Here is a 22261-nt window from a genome sequence, read left to right on the forward strand (position 1 = left end):
ACAAGAATGTACTTAACAATAAAAAATGTGAAAAAAGAAACAAAAAAAAGAATGTATGTAAGAGTGTTCAAGTTTTTGATAACTAATATTTAGAAGTTGAAGTTGAAGAAGAACATGAAGTTGGCAGGAAGTTAGCAATTTATGCTAAAGAATGACAAAGTGAGTGCTAAGGATGATGCTAATGATTTTCCCGTTTTATTTTTTAATCAAGGTATATAACTTATCCCAAAATGTACAGGAGGATGATCTTCAGCACCTTCAGGTAACAACATTTATACTCTTCTTTAAATATCTGGTAAGATATTAAGCATGTATAGTAGAACTTCAGGATTTGGTTAGGTCTTCTTCTATTTGGAAAACTTAACAATTCAGAAAGCTTTAGGAACGTAACCAAAAGGAGGTTGTCTATTTCCAGGGTATTTTTTCCAGCCTTGTATTGTTACATTCTTTTTAAATTAATTTTGAAATTCCTTTGTTTCTGTAAGTCAACTTGCTATTGGCCCTGTCTATGTGAAAACGTGGCATATTAGAGTGGAAAAAGAGTCTTTGCTTTAAAAAATGACCCAAAATGTGAAGTCGAAAGCCTTACGGTCAGGGATTTAATAATTGCTAGTATGATATGAGTTGTATGCCAGTTTTTTCCCCCCTGTGGACCACTTTCTACCTAAAAAACTATGGAAGGGCTACTTGATGATAACTCATTGAATTCTGTTTTAGATCTGAAAGTGACTTCATTGACACCTTATACTTCATGTTTTATACATGAGGAAAATTTGGCTGAAAGAAGTAAGACTTGCCTAAATTCTTGTGGCTAATTAGTGGTAGAGTGGAAATAAAAATGTGGTTATCTGACAGGGTCAATGCTCCTTCTATTCTCCAAGCAGCATTTAAATCTCAAGTAAAAGGTTAGATATTTCCTAAAGATGCTTCACATCTCTGTAACACTCTGCTCTTTCAATTCATGTTATATTGGTACATAGCAAAGCCTATTGTTTCTCTGATAGATGCCTTCTGCATATTTTATAGGAAATTTTGTTTTCAATATATTATTTTATCTTGTCAATAAGAGTCATGTACAAATTTAACAGAAAACAAAGGATGATAAAGCAGGGTAATTTGTGACATCGGAAATATATGAGTTCACAATCAGCATTGCCCCCACCAAATATATTTCTTGTACATCTCACTGACCATTTTTTGACAACTAGACAATATGCCAAATAATTGTTAGATGTTTCTTATAATAAGTTCAATTATTTCTTCAGGCATGTACTGTTCAATACTAGTTTTAGGGATTTCTAGAAAAGGAATGGTTTGGGACTTTTATATTAAGTAAATTAGCTTGTTTGAGATCACTTAAAATTTTTCCTGTAAATGACAACATCTCAGTCTTCCTCAAAAAAGACTGACATTATGTTAATAGATAATTCAATTTATGTTAATAGATAATTCTAATGAGAGTGTCCAATCTCTGGACCAGCTTCCCTTTAGATATGATAATCCAAACTTTCATTTAATAACTCTAATCAGATACCTAGTAATTACCCCTTACTTTCTAGATTCCCATAGCCCTCACAGGAGAGACAATGTGGTACCATGGAAGGTATTCTCAAGGGTAAGGGATGGACATCCTTGGTGTCAGCATTCTTCCCCAGCTCTGAGAAGCCATTGTGGCTTGTTAGTCATGTGTATGCGGTGGCATTTCCTGTGTACACATGGGGAAACCCACTCCGCCTCTCTGGATGAAACTCGTACTAGGGACCTAATCACAGTCACCCTGTCAGGTCTGTGTTCTCTAAAACCTTTCACTTCTGGCAACAAAAGAACTACCATGATTCCTCTCAACTGGGAGCAATAAGAAAATATAAGATAGCAGTGTATTTAACTGTTCACTTTTTAAGCCAAATGCCTATATCCTTTTGTAATAATCCAGGCCATTGTGCCATTAAGTGTCCTCAGGCAATAGCCTTTATAAATATATCCTACATGGTTTATTGCTCTCTGGTCTGATTTTGCAATTTGTGCTTTGAAAGGTCATTTAATATGTTTTTTCCTCATCTTCCTGCCAAAAGAGGAAAAAAAAAAAAACAAGACTGTTCTATACTCTAGATATAAAAGGTGTTAGCTTTAAGGTGCAAACTTTATTCTTAAGTGTACTTTATATATCCTTAATTTTAAAATATCTAATTACTGTACTATTTTATCTACCTAGTTCCTTAAAATGATTAGTATAATCTTAATAATATAGTATTATCTTACAGCTTTGGGAAAAAATATAAATGGAAGAGGCTAAACCTTGCAGATACTGAAGTTTTCTTTGTGCATGTGTTTGTGTGTATAATTTTTCTTCTAGCTTTTCACTGAGTATGGCAGACTGGCCATGGAGGAAACATTCCTGAAGCCATTTCAGGTGAGTTGGGGTTAAATGATGGTAAGAATTCTTTTAACATTTTCTTAAAGGCCATAAGCAAGTATTTTAATGTATTGAGAGGGTCTACTCCTTCCTCTTTTTAAAATTTCATTGAAGAAGCTTGTTTGAATATCCCTTTAATGCTATCTGATGATTGGAGAAGATAGAAATAGGGAAATAAAAATTTAACAAATTGTATTTTTAAAAAAAGAAAGGGAAAATAAAAGAATGAACGAGATATTTTGGTTCCTGCAAGAATATCAGCTTTTCTCCCCTAAACTCAACCTAGCAATGTCACAAAAACAAACAAACAAAAATTGTTAAGTTTGCCAGACAAATCCTAAAAACAAGTAAGTAATACTCCTGGCACAACAGAAGGTGGTTGCAAGCCATAGGAAAAGCTGGCTGAGCACCAGAAACAGTTTTCACAGTTCTCTTTCTTACACATTGACCTGTGGGAACCATTACCTCTCTCTTACACTGAGTCATAGAAGACAAACAAACAGCTCAGCCTCTGTTGGGAACAGCAGGATAATATCAGAGCAATATCTGTACTTGGATTGGGTGGTATAAGCAAATACTCTGGCCCCCTACCCCTATAATTATATGCCAAGAACTAAGAGATTATATCTAAGTCAAACAGCCCTTAAAACAGTTACCTGGAGGAGGAAGAGATTTAACCACCGAAGACTGTCTACTTGAAGCATGATTGCTTCAGCCTGGGCTTATCAGAGGGGGCTCAAGCTAAGCCCTAGAATTTAGCCTCTCCCTTCAGATACATGTCACCAGTCAAAATGGATAATGCCTTTGGAGGAGTGAGAGCACACAAAGAAACTTAACAACTAACAAAGGGCTATAATTAATGGCTCAGATGGCAAACAATGTAAAATAAGCTATATTGATTATCTGTTGATGCATAACAAATCATCCTAAAATCATAAACATTTATTATCTCTCACAGCTTTTGAGGTTAGGAATCTATCTCGAGTGGTTTACACTGGGTGATTTTGGCTCAGGGTCTCTCAAGAGGTCTTGCTCAAACTGTTGGCCAGGAGACATTCTCTTAAGACTTGACTGGACAGTCCACTTCTAAGCTCCAACAGCCACTATGGCTGTTGGCAGGAGACTTCAATTCCTCCCTACATGGACCTTTCTGTAGGGGCTGCTTACAACAGGCATCCCTCAGAGTAAATGAGTCCATTGTCAGAGAGGGCGGCCAAAAGAGAAGCAGCAACATTTATAATCTAATCTTGGAAGTGAAGACATTCATTATTCGTTCTTCCAAATTCTATTGGTCATACAGACTACCCCTGGCAAAACCTGGGAAGAGACTAAACAGAGGTGGGAACACCAGGAGTTAGGGATCTTGGGAACCTTACTGGAGACAGACTACCATAGGAGCATATTAAATATTCTTAAGAAATAAGGGATGAATCTTTTTTGAGTCCAGTAATAGAAAATTGGATAATTTGTATATACCTTCTTCCTGACAACAATAAAAAGACTCAACAGAAAATCAAAAATTTGTTTGAATGAAGGAGTATTAACAATAGTAAAAAACTGTGATCAGAGGGAAGGGAGAGGCCAATGAGTGGATGAGTATTATCGTGTAAACACCAAACAAAAGAAAACTAATGTAGCTACATTAATATCAAATGAAGTAAACTTTAGGAAAAAAGCATTACCAGAGATAAAAGGGTGTTTCTTAATAATACAAGAATGCATTGTGAGTAAATAAATTGGTAAATACATATGCAAATGTAAACAAATATTTTATATATATATATATATATATAGATGAAATAATAAGTTCTAATTTATGGTAGTTAAAAAAGACAGAACCAAAATATTGGACAAAATAAAATGTAAGTTTTGTTCCTCATATCAGTTAGGAGTTTTAAGAAAATTATACTAGGTGATTGCTAAAATTTCAAGAATTATCACAAGAATAATACAACTAGTACATCCAGGGCCATAGAGGATGGAAATGGCATTAGCAAAAACAAATAAAACAAGCAAATATTGTAATCACTCTAAAAAGGACTAGAAAAAAAGAGAAGCAAGGTAAAAGAGGGACACAAGGAAACCACAAACCAAGATGGTAAAGTCCAAGTGTATTCATGATTTCAGTAAATATAGATTTAAACACCAGGTAAAACAGATTACTAGCTTCTGCCCTGGCTGGTGTGGCTCAGTGGACTGAGTGGCCTATGCACCAGAGTCACCAGTTCGATTCCCAATAAGGTCACATGCCTGGGTTGCAGGCCAGGCCAGGTCCCCAGTAAGGGGTGCACGAGAGGCAACCACACACTGATGTTTCTCTCCCTCTTTCTCCCTCCCCTCCCCTCTAAAATAAATAAATTAAATATTTTTAAAAAGAGATTACTAGTTTCTATAAAAATCAAACTAATCATCTATATGTTATTTATAAGAAACACACTAAAACATAATAATAAGATATACCAAGCACATACTACATGAGAGAAAACTTGGGTAGCTATGTTGATTTGAGACCTCAAGTAAATAAGAATTATTTAGAATAAAGTTGATAATGACAAAAAGTTCACTTCGCCGGGACAATGTAAGAATTCTAAATATGTATGTCAAATAGTCTCAAAACATATAAAGTAAAAATTGGTAGAATCATAAAAGAAAATGGGTAAATTCATTCAAACACAGCTTTCCTAACTATTGATTGGTCAAACAAATAAAAAAATTGGTCGAGAGAAAGAGAGATGAAACACAGGGTTAATAAACTTGCTTTATTGGATATGTATGAAATACTATACCTAACACAGGGAATAAACATTGTTCTTAAGCATACAGAGTGCATTTATAAAAATTTACCACATACAATGCCACAGAGCATGTTTCCACAAATTTCAAAGGACTGAATTCATACTGACCTCATTCTATGACCACAGAATACTTTAGTTAAAAGTTAATAAGAAAGTGTTCATTTAAAAAGCATATTCTGGAAATTTAAATATATATTTCAAAAATAACTTGTGAATCAATTCAAAATAAAAATAAAAATTTGAAAATACTGTGAACCAAATGCTTTTAAAGTTGTGCATGTTGAAAATAAATACTATAATGAGGACAGTACTTGGAGGAAAAAATATAGCCCTAAAAGTTTATTTTAGAAGAGAAGAAAGGCAGAAAATCAGTTATGTAAGCACAAATTAAGAGAAAGAAAAACAACAGAAGAACCCTAAGGAAAATAAAAGAACCTAGTAAGAATTACATGCTTCAAGATAGATCAGTCTTAAAAACATACTGTGGAATGAAAAAAGTTGCCTTTTAAAGACTACAGTATGATGGCATTTTTAATGTAGTCAAAAATGAGCAAAACTAAACAGTGTATTGTTTAAGAATATACATATATGATAAAACTACAATGAAAGCAAAATTTAGGATAGTGATTACCACTGGAGAGGAGAAATAAGGATACGTCAGGGAGGGACACACAGGAATTCAGTGTTATTGGTATGTTCAGTTACTTAAGTGGGTTTGTGGATCCAGAGGTATTTGTTTTATTAATGTGCTTAATAGTATGTCTCAACGACATTAATTACCAACTAGCAAATATAAGTTTTTTAAAAGGTATACCATTCACAATACAAAAAAAAAAAAAAAAAAAAAAACCTTTGGTAATACTCACAAAATACAAAGACTTTCATGCAGAAAAATTCAAGGATACATTAAAGATCAGAAAGGGAAATTTGTATAAAACAGACATATTTCAGATGGAATGATTTATTATAGAAAATTTAGTTCTCCCCAAATTAATAAATTCAGTGTAATTCCAATTAAAACCACAACAGGATTTCTAAAGAAATACAACACATTTTTCTATAACTTATATGGAAGATTTAAATTCTATTTTTATTTAAGTCAAATTTAAAAAAGAAAATTCAAATTGGAGGATTGAATACACATTAAGAAACCACAGAAATGAAAATGGTGTGGTCCTGTACAGATACAAGAAAAAAGCCCAACAGAACTAAACAAACTCCAAATATAACCCCATATATATGGAAACCCTGTACTCAACAGAGGTAGTATCATAAACCAGTGGGAAATGGATGGATTAATAGCTTGAGTTTAGAAAACATAATTTACTATTTGAAGAAAAAGTTGAATTTCTATTAAACACCATGTATACTAGTAAGCTCCAGTTGGATTAAAGAACTAAATATAAAAGTTAAGACTGTACTAATAGAAGAAAATGTTTGAAATATCCTTCTGAACTAAGGTGAAGAAACACTTATTTACTAAGATCCTCACAAAATAAACCATATAGTTAAAAGTTGATGGGTACTGTTACATTAAAGAGTATTTTTATTTATCAGAGGACTGTATAAGCAGAGTGAACAGACTAGTAGAAGATACTGACAATGTCAGAAGTCAACAGTGACCTAATATATACAATGTGCGAGGAAGTTTTGCAAATAAGTAAGGAAGTTTTGCCAATAAAAAAAATGGCAAAGGAACCACTACAGACCTATTAGAATGGCCAAATTTCAGAGCACTGACAAGACCAAATGCTCCACAAAAGAGGATGTGGAGCAACAGGTACTCTCATACATATCTGGTGGGAATGTAAAATGGTACAGCCACTTTGGAAGGCAGTTTGGCAGTTTTTTGTGAAATAATAAACATACTTTTAACATATGACCCAGTTATTGCACTCCTTGGTATTTACCCAAAGGAGCTGAAAACTTATGTCCACACGAAAAGCTGCAGACAGATGTTTATAGCAGCTTTATTCATAATTGCCAAAACTTGGAAGCAAACAAGATGTCCTTTAGTATATGAATGGATAAATAAACTGTATACATCCTGACAATGGAATATTATTCAGTGCTTAAAAAGGAAATGAGTTATCAGTCTATGAAAAGGCATGGATGAATATTAAATACATATTACTAAGTGAAATAAGCCAAATTGAAAAAAGGCTACATATTGTATAATTCCAACTGTATGACATTCTGGAAGAGGCAAAACAATGGAGGCAAAGATCAGAGGATGGTGGGGGTGGCAAGGAATGGAGAGATGAATAGGCAGAGGACAGAGGATTTTTAAGGCTGTGAAAATACTCTATGTGATACTATAAAGATTGGCATATGTCATTATACCATTGTCCAAACCCATAGAATGTACAGCACTAAGAGTGAACCCTGTGGATTTTGAGTGATTATGATGTGTCAATGCAGGTTCACTTTTGGTTTAAAAATATGTACCATTCTGGAGAGTACTGTTGATAAATGGGGCAGCTCTACATGTATAGGTACCGGTGGTACTGGCCAATACTTTATATTTTCCTCTCAATTAAAACTGCTCTAAAATAGTCTTAAAAAAATCAAAATGTTCAAAAATGATAAACTGCACTTAATTTTAGGAAAGAGTCTTAAGCAAATTTGGCAACACAGCAGGGCTCAAAGTCAATATTAAGAAATCAGAGGCATTTTTATACACCAACAACGAAAGGTCAAATCAGAAGTCAAGAAAAAAAATCCCATTTGCTACAGCAACAAGAAAAATAAAGTACCTAGGAGTAAGCCTTACCAAGGAGGTGAAAGACCTGTACTCAGAAAATTACATAACACTGAAGAAAGAAATTAAGGAAAACACAAATAAATGGAAGCATATACCATGTTCATGGATTGGAAGAATCAATATCATCAAAATGTCCATATTATCCAAAGCAATTTATAGATTCAATGCAATCCCTATTAAGATACCAATGATATATTTCACAGATATAGAATAAACATTTCAAAATTATGTGGAACTGTAAATGACCCTGTATAGCCACAGCAATTTTGAGAAAGAAGAACAAAGTAGGAGGGATCACAATACCTGATATCAAACTGTACTACAAGGTCACTGTAATCAAAACAGGATGTCGCAGCACAGGAACAGACACACAAAACAATGGAACAGAATAGAGAGCCCAGAAATAAATCCAAGTCTTTATGGTCAATTAATATTTGACAAAGGGGGCAGAAGCATAAAATGGAGTAAAAATAGACCCTTCAACAAATAGTGTTGGGAGATCTAGACAGCTACATGCAAAAAATGAAACTCAACCACTAATGTACACCATACACAAAAATAAATTCAAGGTGGATAAAACTTAAATATAAATTGTAACCATAAAAGTCCTAGAGGAGAGGATCATAGGTAGGAAATCTCAGATATTCCATGCAGTAATATTTTCACTGGTATGTCTCCGAGAGCAAGAGACATAAAGGAAAGAATAAACAAATGGGATTTCATCAAAATAAAAAGGTTCTGCATAGCTAAAGAAAACAGCATTAAAATAGAAAGAGAACCAATTGTATGGGAAAACATATTTGCAAATGATACCTCAGACAAGGGTTTTATCTCCAAAATATATAAAGGATTCACATAATTCCACTCCAGGAAGACAAACAACCCACTTTAAAAATGGGCAAAGGACTTGAACAGACACTTCTCCAAGGAGGAGATATAGAGGGCCCAGAGGCATATGAAAAGATAGATGCTCAGCATCACTAGCCATCAGAGAGATGCAAATTAAAACCACAATGAGATATCACCTCACACCAGTGAGAATGGCCATCATAAACAAATCAACAAACAACAAATATTGGAGAGGTTGTGGAGAAAAGGGAACCCTAGTGTACCATTGGTGGGAATGCAGACTGGTGAAGCCACTGTGGAAAACATGGAATTTCCTCAAAAAACTAAAAATGGAACTGCCTTTTAACCCACAATACCACTGTTGGGATTATACCCTAAGGATTCTGAAACACCAATTAAAAAGAACCTGTGCTCCTCAATGTTCATAGCAGTACAATTCACAATAGCCATGTGCTGGAAGCAACCTAAGTACCCATCAGTAAATGAGTGGATAGAAAAAAAAACTGTGGTATATTTACACAATAGAAAGATGCAGCAGAATGAAAGAAAGAAGGATCTCCTACCCTTCTCAACAGCATGGATGGAACTGGAAAGCATTATGCTAAGTGTTACAAGCAAGGCAGTGAAAGAGAAATACCATATGATGCCACCTATAAGTGAAACCTAATCAACAAACAAGGAAGCAAAATACAACCAGAGACACTGAAATAAAGAACGATGTGACAGTGACCAGAGAGGAGGGGGTAAAGGGATTATAGGGGATAACTGGGGGCCATCAAGGAACATGTATGAAGGACCCATGGACAATGCCAAAGGGGGTGGGTTCAAGGGTGGGAGATGGGGATGGGTAGGGCAGGGGGGGGCATCGTGGGGTGAAAATGGAGACAATTGTACTTCAACAGCAATAACAATAATAATAAAAATAAAAAGAGGCAAAGGATATATAGGCAATCCACAGAAAGGAAACCTGAATGGTTAACACATTTTTGAAGAATGTGAAATCTTATTGATACCAGATAAAAATTAAAATAGACATACCACTTTACACTTGTTAAATAGGCAAAAAGTAGAATGTGTGGTTAATACAAAATGATAGAGAGAATTTGGATGACTGGGAATACCAGGGCCTGTTAGTGAAAGTGCAGATTGGAGCAGCCATTCTGTGGAGCAGAGGAAATGTACATGTATATCCATTGGAGCATTGATAGAGTAGTAGAAGTAGTGGGGAGTTGGAGGCAACTTAGCTGTCCATCACTAGAAGAATGGATACATAAAATATGGTGTAGAGCATACTCTGGAATATCTGCAACATCTAATGGCAGTGAACCAGCAGTGTATATATATATACAGTAGCATGAATAATAGTGTTAAAATTCATACTGAATAGAGCAGAAAAAAGTTGGAGATCTATAACATTATTTATGATTACTTAAAATACTCTACATATGCTATATATTGGATTGAAGAGCAGATACTTGAGAAATGGGAGTGGGGATCTGGGTAAAATATGATGAAATAAAGAAAAAGGGGCCTTAACTTGGAGAGATGATGGTATGCTGTGAGTGAGAGAGTATGAATTTCTCCCCTGTGGTCTGGGGAGGGGTGGGGAGAGGAGACAGAGTAGAATAAAAACATTTCTTTCTGACAATCTTCTATATGGTTTACAATACCTACTAGATTCTGTTGTCTTTTTAACATTTGTCAGGCTGATAGTTGAAGTATTATATGGTAATTAGGCTACTTGCTTTGATTTTTCTCTTCTCTGAATTTGTTACTCTCAGGATCCATTGGCATAGACTGGGGAACTGCATTGTAAATTCTGGAAAGGAATGTTAAGTCTTATCAGCAGGTACCATTGCTTCTTACACTTTGTCAAATATACTAAAACCAAGTGACTTCTGGCCAAGATGGAGATACACTTTGCCTCCTCGCACAACCAAAAGAAGGACAACAACAAATTTAAAAACCAAAATAACCAGAACTGCCAGAAAATCAAACTGTATGGAATTCTGACAATCAAGGAGTTAAAGAAGAAACATTCATCCAGACCTGTAGGAGGGGTGGAGACAGGCAGCCAGGGGGAAAGGACTCATGGCAAGGCAATGGATGGAGGACCGGGGGGGGGGCGGGGTGGCAGTCCAGGTGGTCCCATATTTGCACTCAGATAAACTGGGAGGAACAACTGGTGAGTAAGACAGAACACGCAACCCAACGTTCTGGCTCAGGATAATAAAGCCTCAAAACCTCTGACTGAAAAAATCTGTGGCAGTTGAGGCAGAATGAGAAACTTCCAGCCTCCCAGGAGAGTTCATTGGAGGGACTCACAGGGTCCTAGAAGGTACACAAAACCACCCACCTGGGAATCAGCACCAGAAGGACCCAATTTGCTATGGGTAGCAGGGGAAGTCACTGAAAGCCAGCAGAGAGCTGAGCAAAAGGCATTGTTCCCTCTCGGACCCTGTCCCCCCCAGCACCACAGTGCAGGGAAGTGGGTTGCCCTGACCTGGCGAATACCTAAGGCTCTACCCCTTACTACATAACAGGTGCACACAGACAAAAAAATATGGCCCAAATGAAAGAACAGATCAAAGCTCTAGAAAAAATACAACTAAGTGATGAAGAGATAGTCAACCTAGCAGATGCAGAGTTCAAAACACTGATAATCAGGATGCTCACAGAAATGGTTGAGTGTGGTCATAAAATAGGGGAAGAAGTGAAGGTCATGCAAAGTGAATTAAAGGAAAATGTACAGGAAACCAACAGTAAAATGAAGGAAACCAGGACTCAAATCAATGCTTTGGAACAAAAGGAAGAAATAAACATTCAACCAGGACAGAATGAAGAAACAAGAATTCAAAAAAATGAGGAGAGGCTTAGGAACCTCTGGGACAACTTTAAAATTTCCAACATCTGAATCACAGGTGTGCCATAGGAGAAGAAGAAGGGCAAGAAATTGAAAACTTACTTGAAAATATAATAAAGGAGAATCTTCCCTAATCTGGCAAAGGAAATAGACTTCCAGGAAGCTCAGAGAGTCCCAAGGAAGCACACACACCAAGGCACATCACGATTACATTACTCAAGATTAAAGTAAGGAAAGAATCTTAAAAGCAGCAAGAGAAAAGGAGACAATTACCAACAAAGGAGTTCCCATAAGACTATCAGCTGATTTCTCAAAAAAATTCTTACAGGCAAGAAGTGGCTGGAAAGAAGTATTCGAAGTCATGAAAGGCAAGGACCTATATCCAAGATTATTCTATCTAGCAAAGCTATCATTTAGGATGGAAGGGCAGATAAAGTGCTTCCCAGATATGGTCACGTTAAAGGAGTTCATCATCACCAAGCCTTATTAAGTTCAAGGGACTTATCCAAGAAAAAGAAGAATATCAAAAATACAAACTGTAAAATGACAACAAACTTACAGCTATCAACAACCAAACCTAAAAAAACAAAATGAACTAAGCAAACAACTAGGACAGGAACAGATTCACAGAAATGCAGATCACATGGAGGGTTATCAGTAGAGAGGGGGAAGGAGCAGAATAAGAGAAAAGGTACAGAGAATAAGAAGCATAAATGCTAGGTACAAAATAGGGAAAGGTTAAGAATAGTATGGGAAATGGAGAAACCAAAGAACTTACATGTATGACCCATCAACATGAACTAAGGTGGAGGAGAGTAAAGAGGAGAAAAAAATGGGACAATCAATAAAATATATTAAAAAATAAAACAAATGAGACCAACCAATGCTCAGATAGATTAGTTGACAGAGTGAGTTACTGTTTTTGGTTAAAAATGTGAACTGTGAACAAATAGAAAAAACTTGAAGAGATCATCACTTGTTAGTAAACTATTGGCATTATGAATGTCTGTGAAAAGAAAAAGTTTTCACTAAATTTGAGTCAACTAAGTCCTAAACAGTTTTGGACTTGTCAATCTAAGTGTCTAAAATTGAATTGAGAAACTCATTAAGTAGTAGCAAAAGTGGCTTCCAAAGCTATTTATAAATATTTAAGATTAAAGCAACAAAATTCAAACCAAAGGAAGACTAAACATTGTGCAATTAAAAGACAAAATGCAAATATATTTAAATCTCAGAGCATTTAAGATAGCAGCAAAATAATTCATATTTAAATTAGAAAAAGGAAAAACTAGAGATAGAGGAAAAACTCCAAATTAACTTTAAATAAGTTTGATTAATTTCGCAAGCTTTCTTAGCACCAACCACTTCTATCCTCTTCCTCACTCCAGAAAATTCACTGTTTTTTCTATTGTGAACCCATGTCACCTCTATAACCAACATAAAGCATGTATTGATATATTTCACATATTTGTAATATTAATAGCTATATATTGGCATATCAATATGCCATAATTTGTATAGCCATTTCCCAATTGTTAAACATTGGGATTTTTTTCACTACTACTCATAGTAGTGCTATGACACTCATTTTGAATAATTTTCTAAAGAATATAGTCTCCAAAGGGAAGTTAACAAAGGTGGTAATGTTTTTTCATGATTTAAAAATATATATGATCATTTATAGGATACAGCATAGGTGCATCTTTTGCCCCAGTTACCTAACTGGATTTAATTCATTTTAAAAATGTATTTATGGCTTCAAACGTTTTTATTTGAGAAAATTAGGATAATTTATAACCTTGATTTTTATCTCTATGTATATGTATGAATAAATCAGGATTCAGCAGTATAGAAAACTGATGGCTTTTGAAATAAGGACCGAGATTTATAGAATTCCACAATGATAAATATAAATCATACAACTTATCATGGGAGGGCATGGAACCAGTGGATTTGCTTATTAGCTGGCTTATATCAGTTCATAAGAGCTAATTAGTAAAATATTCAGGACTTAGGTAAGCCCATTATTAAACAGTAGCTTGAAGTCAGTCATGGTGTATATACTTACATCACAGAAAGTGTCAAATGCTACAAATCAAGGTGTTTTGTTGTTTGGAGAGCCAGTTTACCAGCCCATTGGGTGGGAGCACTAGGCAGAGAACATGGGAATTTGACACTATAGATAGAAAAATAGAATACAGATTGTTCACTGGAAAAAGTAAGACTTTATACTTGATGCTATTCTACACATGGTTCTCATTATGTAGACTTTGGAAGGTATCCAGTGAAAACGACCAAGAAATGAGACTAAAAATCTCCCAAGAAAAATGCAAAATATAGCCAAACCCACATACTTGGTTTCATTTATCCTGGTTCATGAATTTCTGTTTTGCAAAATTGCTTCCTAGTTAACCTCTGTTTTCAGGATACATGTTTTAGGTATAAGTGTTCTGAATACAAGTTGTTATATTTTATTTTGACAAAAATTTTGATGGAAATTATATATTTATAGATATTTAAAAACAGACATTTTATATATTTACAAAGACCTATATAACACATCTTTTATTTATATATAAATTTATATATACCTACAGATAGTTGGCTATTTAAAGGTAGTGGATATAGGTCTTTGTAAATTCTCTCCATAAGAATCTCTTTCCCATAAGAATCCACAAAACAAGGAGAGAAAAGAGAGAGAGAGAAGGGCCCACTTTAGTGAAACAAGAAATATCCATAATGCAAACTAAGAAGCATTCCTTTTTAAAGAAAGAAGATGTGAGCCAAGGATTTTATATCCAGCAAAACTGACTTTCAAATATAAATGGCACAAACTGTTACCAACATGTAAGAATGCAAAAAAATACTGTTCCCACGCGCTCTTAATGAGACCTCTACTGAAAACTGAGCTTCACATGAAGATGATATAACTTCATCAAAAGAGAGGTAATCATGTACTATGTGCTACCTGATAAAGGGACACTTTGCTTCCCATAGTCTTCCCAAAGAAATAGAACCTGAGTCAGATTAAGCCTCTGTATCCAGCTGCCCATTTGTGAAATCCAGAAGACAAAGAACATGTTGAACTGCTGCATAAATATGCAATCAACAAGGTCCAAGTTATGGGAAACTCTATAGGTCCAACTCCTAGGTTCTTCAATAGGTCAACAGTAAGGGAAAAGAAGGGATGGAAGAGGGACTTGAAGATTAAGAGAGAGTTAAAAGACAATTTTAATAGACAAGACTAAAAGATTCAGTTAGAAACTCAGAATATATAAACTTCTAGAAAGGACATTTAAAGATAGCTAATTTTACAAAATAAAATTTTTTCTCAATTTCCTGTATTTTTTTCAGAAAGAAAGTTGAAGTATCTTTTAATCTAATTTGTAAAAGCATACTGTAATGAGCCCTCAAATTGTAAACTACATATTTCATACTTAACTTTGATGGGCAGTGCAGCAGGGATTTTGAAGTAAAACAAGTTTAAATGCTAACTCTTCTATCTCTAGATGTGTGACTTTGAGAAAGTTACTTAATGACAGGTGAGGGTGGAGGTGATTTTTATATATTTCTTCTGAAAAGAATAATAAATTATAACCCATCTCTTAGGAATACATGAACTATCGTGTACAATTCCTTCTATTGTGATTGGCATATCATAGGCACTCAATATACACAAGCTAATATTACTTTGGTTTCAATAGGTCTGGGGTGGAGCCCAAGAATTTTATAGTTTTAAAAACCTCCCAAATGATTTTTCTAATTTGGGAAACAGTCTTTGATAAAATCCTTCTGGATGTGAATAAATATTTAACTTCAAGAATGATTATTAATTCTTAGAGTAGTGGGAAAACTGGAAGCCATCTTGGAGAGTGACAAAATAAACTATGGTCTATCCATGTGCTGAAATACTACTTGGCCATTAAAATCAAAATCAAATAGCTAACAGAGCACTATTAATCAGGCACTGTTCTAAATGCCTTATATATTATCTCACTTAGTAGTCCTGTGAGGTGGGTTCTATTATTATCCCTCTTTGAGAGATGAGGAAATGAAAAGTGTCCATAACATTACAAATAAAAGTTGTGAAGCTGAAATATTTCTAAACTATTAATAAAAATGTCTTATAATAAAAAATTTTGGCCTTGTTAGAAGACTGAATTAGCTTTCTAATAGAAAATATTTCAAAATCATCATATCAGGTGATCAAATCATTTGCAGCCAGTAACTGTAGGGAAAAAAATGTATTAAAATGATATGTTAGTTATTTTTCTGGAGTGTGTGTGAAGTAGGGGGTGTAAAGAGAGAGATTTGTCAGCTTTTTTGAATTATTTATTTATTTTTGTTATTCTAAATAAATACCCACTTTCAAGCAATTTTGTATTCTTTTTTTTATTGAGCCCTCCCCCCACAGATTATATAAGCTTCAGGTCCCACAATGCCTGGATTCCCACCCCTCTTTGTACCATTAATGCATAAAGAGAGCCCATGTAGGAGAGGATGGGACACATGTAATAGAGAAAAAATATCTAAAGAGATAATAGAAGAAAACTTTCCTCAAATAAAATTTGAATCTTCATAAAAAGCTGTTAAAACTGCCAAGCTGAATGCACTCTACCAAGAAATGAGAGACAGAGATGCCCTCAAATTGGCTGAATAGCACTTTGTAACTATGATCAGTTTTCAAACAGCTTTTAGTTTACACTGAGTGGAAATAAGACGATCTAATAGACGAGAGACTGCTCAGAAACTTTCAAAGATTTTATGTTTGCTTTTAGTTCCATAATGTAGTAAATAATACTACTCAAGTGACAATATCATTTAATTGGTTTCAATTAAAAAGTAGAAGGAGGCAAGTTAGAGTGTCCTTATCAATCCTTTTTTCTGATTATTTCTTAGAGTCTGATATTTCTTGTTCGAGACTGGAGTTTCCCATACGAGTTTTCATATGGATCTGATGGTGGCTCCAAATTCTTGGAAAAACGCCTCAAGGTTTGTTAGATATTTAGGTGCATGAAACTTCATCATTAGTAATCTATAGAACTATTTCTGTCGAATGATTTCCTGAATAGATACTCAGTAGCCACATCATTTGACCCTCATAGTCTCTTTATGAACAAGCTAAGATAGATTTAATACTTTCAGAATCATAATTTTAAAATACTGTCAATAGTTATAATACAGATAAAGAGTTCTTTGTACAATAGATTATCTATAAAACAATGATTTATTCCTAAAAACAAAACTTATAATTTGAAGAATTGAATTAGTTCAAAACAGTGCAAATATCTGGATTCATGCTCTAGTAGAGGTTTAAAAGTCAATTTAAAAGAAATATCTAATTTTGCAATCCCCAATCTTAGAACATTTTGCTAGTAGTTCACAGAAAGTAAAACTAGAAAACACTTCATTTTCTATGTCATGATGGTTTAATATCGAATGATTTACATTGAACAGAAGTCTCAAAAATACCTACTCAGAAACACCCCCCAAAATTGAGATTTTAAAAAGTTCCTTTATAATCAGGATCTCTGGGCTTACCTTTTTAGGTTTATAATTACTTTTAGGGTAATTTGTACTATTAACTGTCAAATATATGTGAAAAAAGATACAATTCCCAACTATTAAGATACCTTTCTAGAATTTAAATGTATACCTACCAGGTGACAAGAAGCTGTCCTGAATATCTCCTGAAAAGAAGGGAGGAATATGTTATGATCTGTTCATGTTTCCTGGTTCATGTTTCCTTAATGAGTACTTTGAATTAAAATTGGAATTTGTAGGAACTAGCCAGAGTAAAGCCCCACTAATTTGTAATACAAAATGAGAACGCCCATCTGAGTTAGCACAAGAATGTGCATTTGCTAATTGTGATAATGTCATATTTATGCTACACTTAGGTATGGCCGTATGACAAATTAACCCAAGATTTTATTCTTTATTAGTATCAGCCCTGTCATGTCATTTTTATAATTGTGGGACTAGATAGAAAATGTAGGATGCCACAGAATTCTCTGGAGTTCAGTTTATATTGGCAGTAGTTTAAACTTCAGGATGATTTACTACTGCAGGTCTCAGGGAACCAGCATGAAGAACTACAGAATGTTCGAAAACACATCCACTCCTGTTTCACCAAAATTTCCTGTTTTCTGCTACCTCATCCTGGCTTAAAAGTAGCTACCAATCCAAACTTTGATGGAAAACTGAAAGGTTTGTGTGTCTTTTAATGAATATATTTATATCACAGTCTGATTATAAAAATGTCTGGGCTTACAACTGCTTGTTTAGTTCATTCACTCATGTGAGACTGATGATTAGAGATTGTCAGGAGAACTGGGATTCCTGGGCTAGTGCTAGAATGTCTCCTTGGTGAACTGTGGGATTCTGTGGGTGCTGAGTATGTACACAGAAAACAGGCTAAGTCCTGTGTCCACTTGGGAGACAGTAACTGTAATCCTTTTACCGAGGTTCCCACTCACCCCTGTGCATTGAGAAATTCTCCTTAATTTCTTCCTGTTTAATTTTTCTTATTTACATTAAAGGGGAAAATAGATGTCTAGCTCATTGGGATGTTGCATTAAGTTATATAATTGGAGATTGAAATATTGCATAGTACTGAATTCAAGCTCTTTAAAACAGCTAGTAAAAAATTTAATTTCAAATTATGAAAAGCTTCAGTGAAACTGGAGTCCTCTACTGGATGAGGACCAATTTTTTAAAAACCAAAAGCACTACAGTGTTTTTCAAATAGTTTTGGGTTGGCCAAAAAGTTCATTTGGTTTTTTCTGTAAGACAGTTCTAGTAGCACTTAGTTGTCTTTATCTTCATTCAAAACCATTTTGTTAGATTGTTTTGTGGCAGCTGTCATATCAGTATGCATTAAAAAAAATCAAAATTGGTGAATTTTTGTGTAGCTGTTTTAATATGGAAGGTGGAAGAAAATAAGCAATATTTTCAGCATATTGTGCTTTATTATTTCATGAAGTTAATATTTGAAAACTACATGGTATTTGGTAAAGTTCCTAAGAATGAAATGTGTATGTTCTGTATGTGTGCCACATGCTGGGGGAGGATGCCAATGAGGAGAAAGGGTGTATCCATGTGTTTTCAAAGTGATATAGTTTAACAGTCTTACATAATACTGGAGCTTCTAAAGCTCCAAATGAATTAATTTGTGAATACTAATGACAACTAAACCTGGAAATAGTTGGGAAATAAACTCAATAGAAGTAACTGCTATTTTTAAATAAACTAAGAAGATTTTATGACCAAAAGAAAAGAAAGGTAAAAAAGCAACTGAAACATAAAAAAAGATTTGTGCGGTGTATGGAGAGAGGTGCTGTGACTGAATATGTCTAAAGTGGTTTGCGAAGCTTCATACTTGCGTTTTCTCACTGGACAATGCTTCATGGTCTGGCAGATCAGCTGAAGTTGATAGCTACCAAATTGAGACATTAATTGAGAATAATCAACATTATACCACACAAGAGATAGCCAACATATTCAAAATATCCAAATCAATAAAGTTATTGGTGAAAAAGAAAAATGTGTGTCTCTTATTTTTACAGAAAAAAAACATAGCGACTTTTTTGCCAACCCAATATGTGCTAATAGTATGTAATTCTCTCTTAAACAGAGGCATGTCTAACATTTTAAGATTTCAAACCAACTCAACTTATTAAAAAAATGTGGGGGGGTGGAGGTACAGGTATGGGGAGACAGAAGTTAATCTTCCCTAACAGATAATCATCAGCTCCTTAGATATTTGCTTTGTAGTTAATGCAAGTTAGTACAAACACATTTCTGACTTGTTTACTTGTAAGCCTAGCATTGAGTACACCACTGAGTTCAGATATTTGCTTAATATACTGTGGCCTTTCTGCATTGTGCTGGGGTGGTGAGACAGTGACATAAATTTCTCGGCACAATTGTTCTCAAAGGGCTTACGGTTACTTTTTTTTTAAGAAAAAAGGACAACATAACATGTCCAGTTTTATGGCAGGTTTGAAAAGCTATGATCCACGGTGTTTACTTTCAGATACCTTATATTATGCCTTTACTATGGTAGTAGTAGAAATAGAATCCCAAAATTTTCAGTCATCAGCATTGCTTTTATACGTTTTAAATTATCTTACCTTTATAAAACAGAAAAATAGCAGTAGGCTATTAATGCATGGATCCCAGGATTCTACCATTTCACTGTCACTTATGAATTCCAATCCACGAGTGAGTACACAGTCTTCTTGATACTATGCAATTACCTAATGGCTTCCATGTGTTTTGAATAAATTACATACAAAGAAGGCTCCCACAAGGCCTGTCTTTCTTCTCTGGAGTTGAGAAGCCATAAACAGGCAAGAGGAGGGGCAGGCCTTCAACAACAGTCCTTTATTGGACAAAAAAGTACTCTTGTTCCATTCCTGGAGTATACATCTACAGTTCTTAAATTAACTGATACATTTTAAAATGAAAGATCCAAGGACACAGTTTAAGACAAATCATGCAAGTATAGAATCTCAATTTTTAACAGATCTGTTCTCCATCAAATTTTATTCACATCTAACATGTACTGACCCACACAATTGGTTTACAGTTACCCATAAGTTATGCGTTTGCCAAAGTAGCTAGCCTGAAAGAGCAATGAAAGACAGCTTTAGTTTCCCATCTTTCATTTTGATGAGGGTTATAGGACTGCTGCATAATCCCTCTGTGTGCCAAAATGTTCTATTTTACCTCAGTTTCTCCTTGGCAGTTTTGATAGTCTGTTGTCTACATCGTTTTTCCATCCCATCCTGAGTGTTATAATTTGGTGTGCCTTCTATCCAGGACATCTTGTCTGCTGGCCACACTGTTCTCCAGAAGGCTGGCATCTCACTGTTGCCTCTGGAGAAGAAATGCCTCTGAGTAAAAAACTGGGCAAAAATTGTTCTATAATAGTTTCTCACACACTCCTCGCAAGTCATAGAAATAACTTTCCAATTCATTATTGGTAGTAATAATTGTTGTAATTACTGTTTGTTCATGGTCTCTCACATTGCTGAAATTATCTATTTCCAGTGGTATTTAAAACATAATACTATGACCCTGACTGGTGTGACTCAGTGGGTTGGGCCCACAAATCAGAAGGTTGTTGGTTCAATTCCATGCCAGGCACATGCCTGGGTTGTGGGCCAGGTCCCTGGTTGGGGGTGTGTGAGAGGCAACCAATTGATGTTTCTCTCGCACATCAATGTTTCCCTGTCTTTCTCCCTCCCTTCCCCTCTCTCTAAAAATAAGTAAATGAAATCTTTTAAAAATCATGTAATACTATAATTAAATTTAATCACTATTGATTTACTAGTTTCCCACATAGGAAATCAAAAGGACCAGAAGCACTGAATCACAGTCATTCATGCTATGTTCAACCAGTTCTTACAAAAGTCTACTGAATACTTCCACCAGCATACCAAGTTCAACCTTTTAATAAACAAAGAATTACCTGTTTTTGAGTTTGCTCTGTGTTACAGTGCCCCAAGTAGAATGGCCAGGGAAACACACCGTAAGTTGTGGAGCTCCTCCTTTGAGGCTCCAGTCAACTTCAGAAAGCATAACCAACACCACTGCAAGGGAATTATTTTTACAAAGGTGTTTCTAATGACTTGTCAGAGTCAGGTGATCCCAAGCAAATATCTTCCTTGGTTACTTTACATGGCAGCACTACACCTGCCCTGCAGAGATCTTATAAAGAATGTTTCATATCCTCTGGACTTCCGGCAAGATGGAGGAATAGGTGGATACACCGTACCTCCTCGCACAACCAAGATTAGAACAACAATAATTTACAACAATAATTTACAGATAGAATAATGCCCAGAACCGACAGAGGATTTATCTGAATGGAAGTCGGACAGCCAAGAAGTTGAAGTAGACCCGTACATTGGGACTGGTAGGAGAAGACGAGCCGGGCAGGCGCGGGGCTGGCGCGGGTCAGCGGCGCGCAGAGGTCGGGGAAAGTTTGGCGTGAAATCGGCGTGACAGCCATCCAGGGCGCAAGAACGCAGCGGTGGTCCCTGAGTACACAAGCTGCGGCTGGCGGACCCAGTGGGGCAGCGATTGTGGACCAGGGCAGAGCTCGCAGCCCAGGATCCCAGAGAAGGGTCTGAGCCCAGGAGAACGGAACTGCCGCCATTGTTCCCTCCCGTCCCTGCTCCCGCTCCCGCCCCCACATATAACATCACAATCTAGCGACTGGGGTGCCCAGCCCCGGTGAACACCTAGGGCTCCGCCCCCCCACTGTAACAAGAGTGACCAGACCGGAAAAAAAAAAAAAAAGGAGAGACAGGGAGACATATGTTTCCAACAGAACAGATCAGTCCCCTAGGACTCATCCTTTTGAGCGACCAAGAAATAGCCAATCTATCAGATGCACAGTTCAAAACACTGGTGATCAGAAAGCTCACGGAATTGGTTGATTTTGGGCGCAAATTAGATAAAAAGATGCAGGTTACCATAAAAGAGATGCAGGAAGATATTCGGAGGAGAGCCAATAGTGAAAGGAAGGAATCTGAGTCTCAAAACAATAAAGTGGACCAGAGGGA

At 35.6% G+C, this 22261-nt stretch overlaps 1 protein-coding gene across 3 annotated transcripts in view; it reads left to right on the forward strand.

Annotated features, from left to right (window-relative positions):
• The window catches only part of ATL1 (atlastin GTPase 1), a 63760-nt gene that overhangs the window by 30766 nt on the left and 10733 nt on the right, over positions 1-22261 (forward strand). For all 3 annotated transcript variants that reach the window (XM_036009875.1, XM_036009880.1, XM_028508069.2), the window contains 4 exons: positions 212-262; positions 2354-2410; positions 16584-16676; positions 17756-17894. In XM_036009875.1, the coding sequence (XP_035865768.1) occupies positions 212-262; positions 2354-2410; positions 16584-16676; positions 17756-17894 (340 nt within the window). The remainder of the gene's footprint in view (positions 1-211; positions 263-2353; positions 2411-16583; positions 16677-17755; positions 17895-22261) is intronic.

Source organism: Phyllostomus discolor, chromosome 1, assembly GCF_004126475.2.
Source record: "Phyllostomus discolor isolate MPI-MPIP mPhyDis1 chromosome 1, mPhyDis1.pri.v3, whole genome shotgun sequence".
NCBI lineage: Eukaryota > Metazoa > Chordata > Mammalia > Chiroptera > Phyllostomidae > Phyllostomus > Phyllostomus discolor.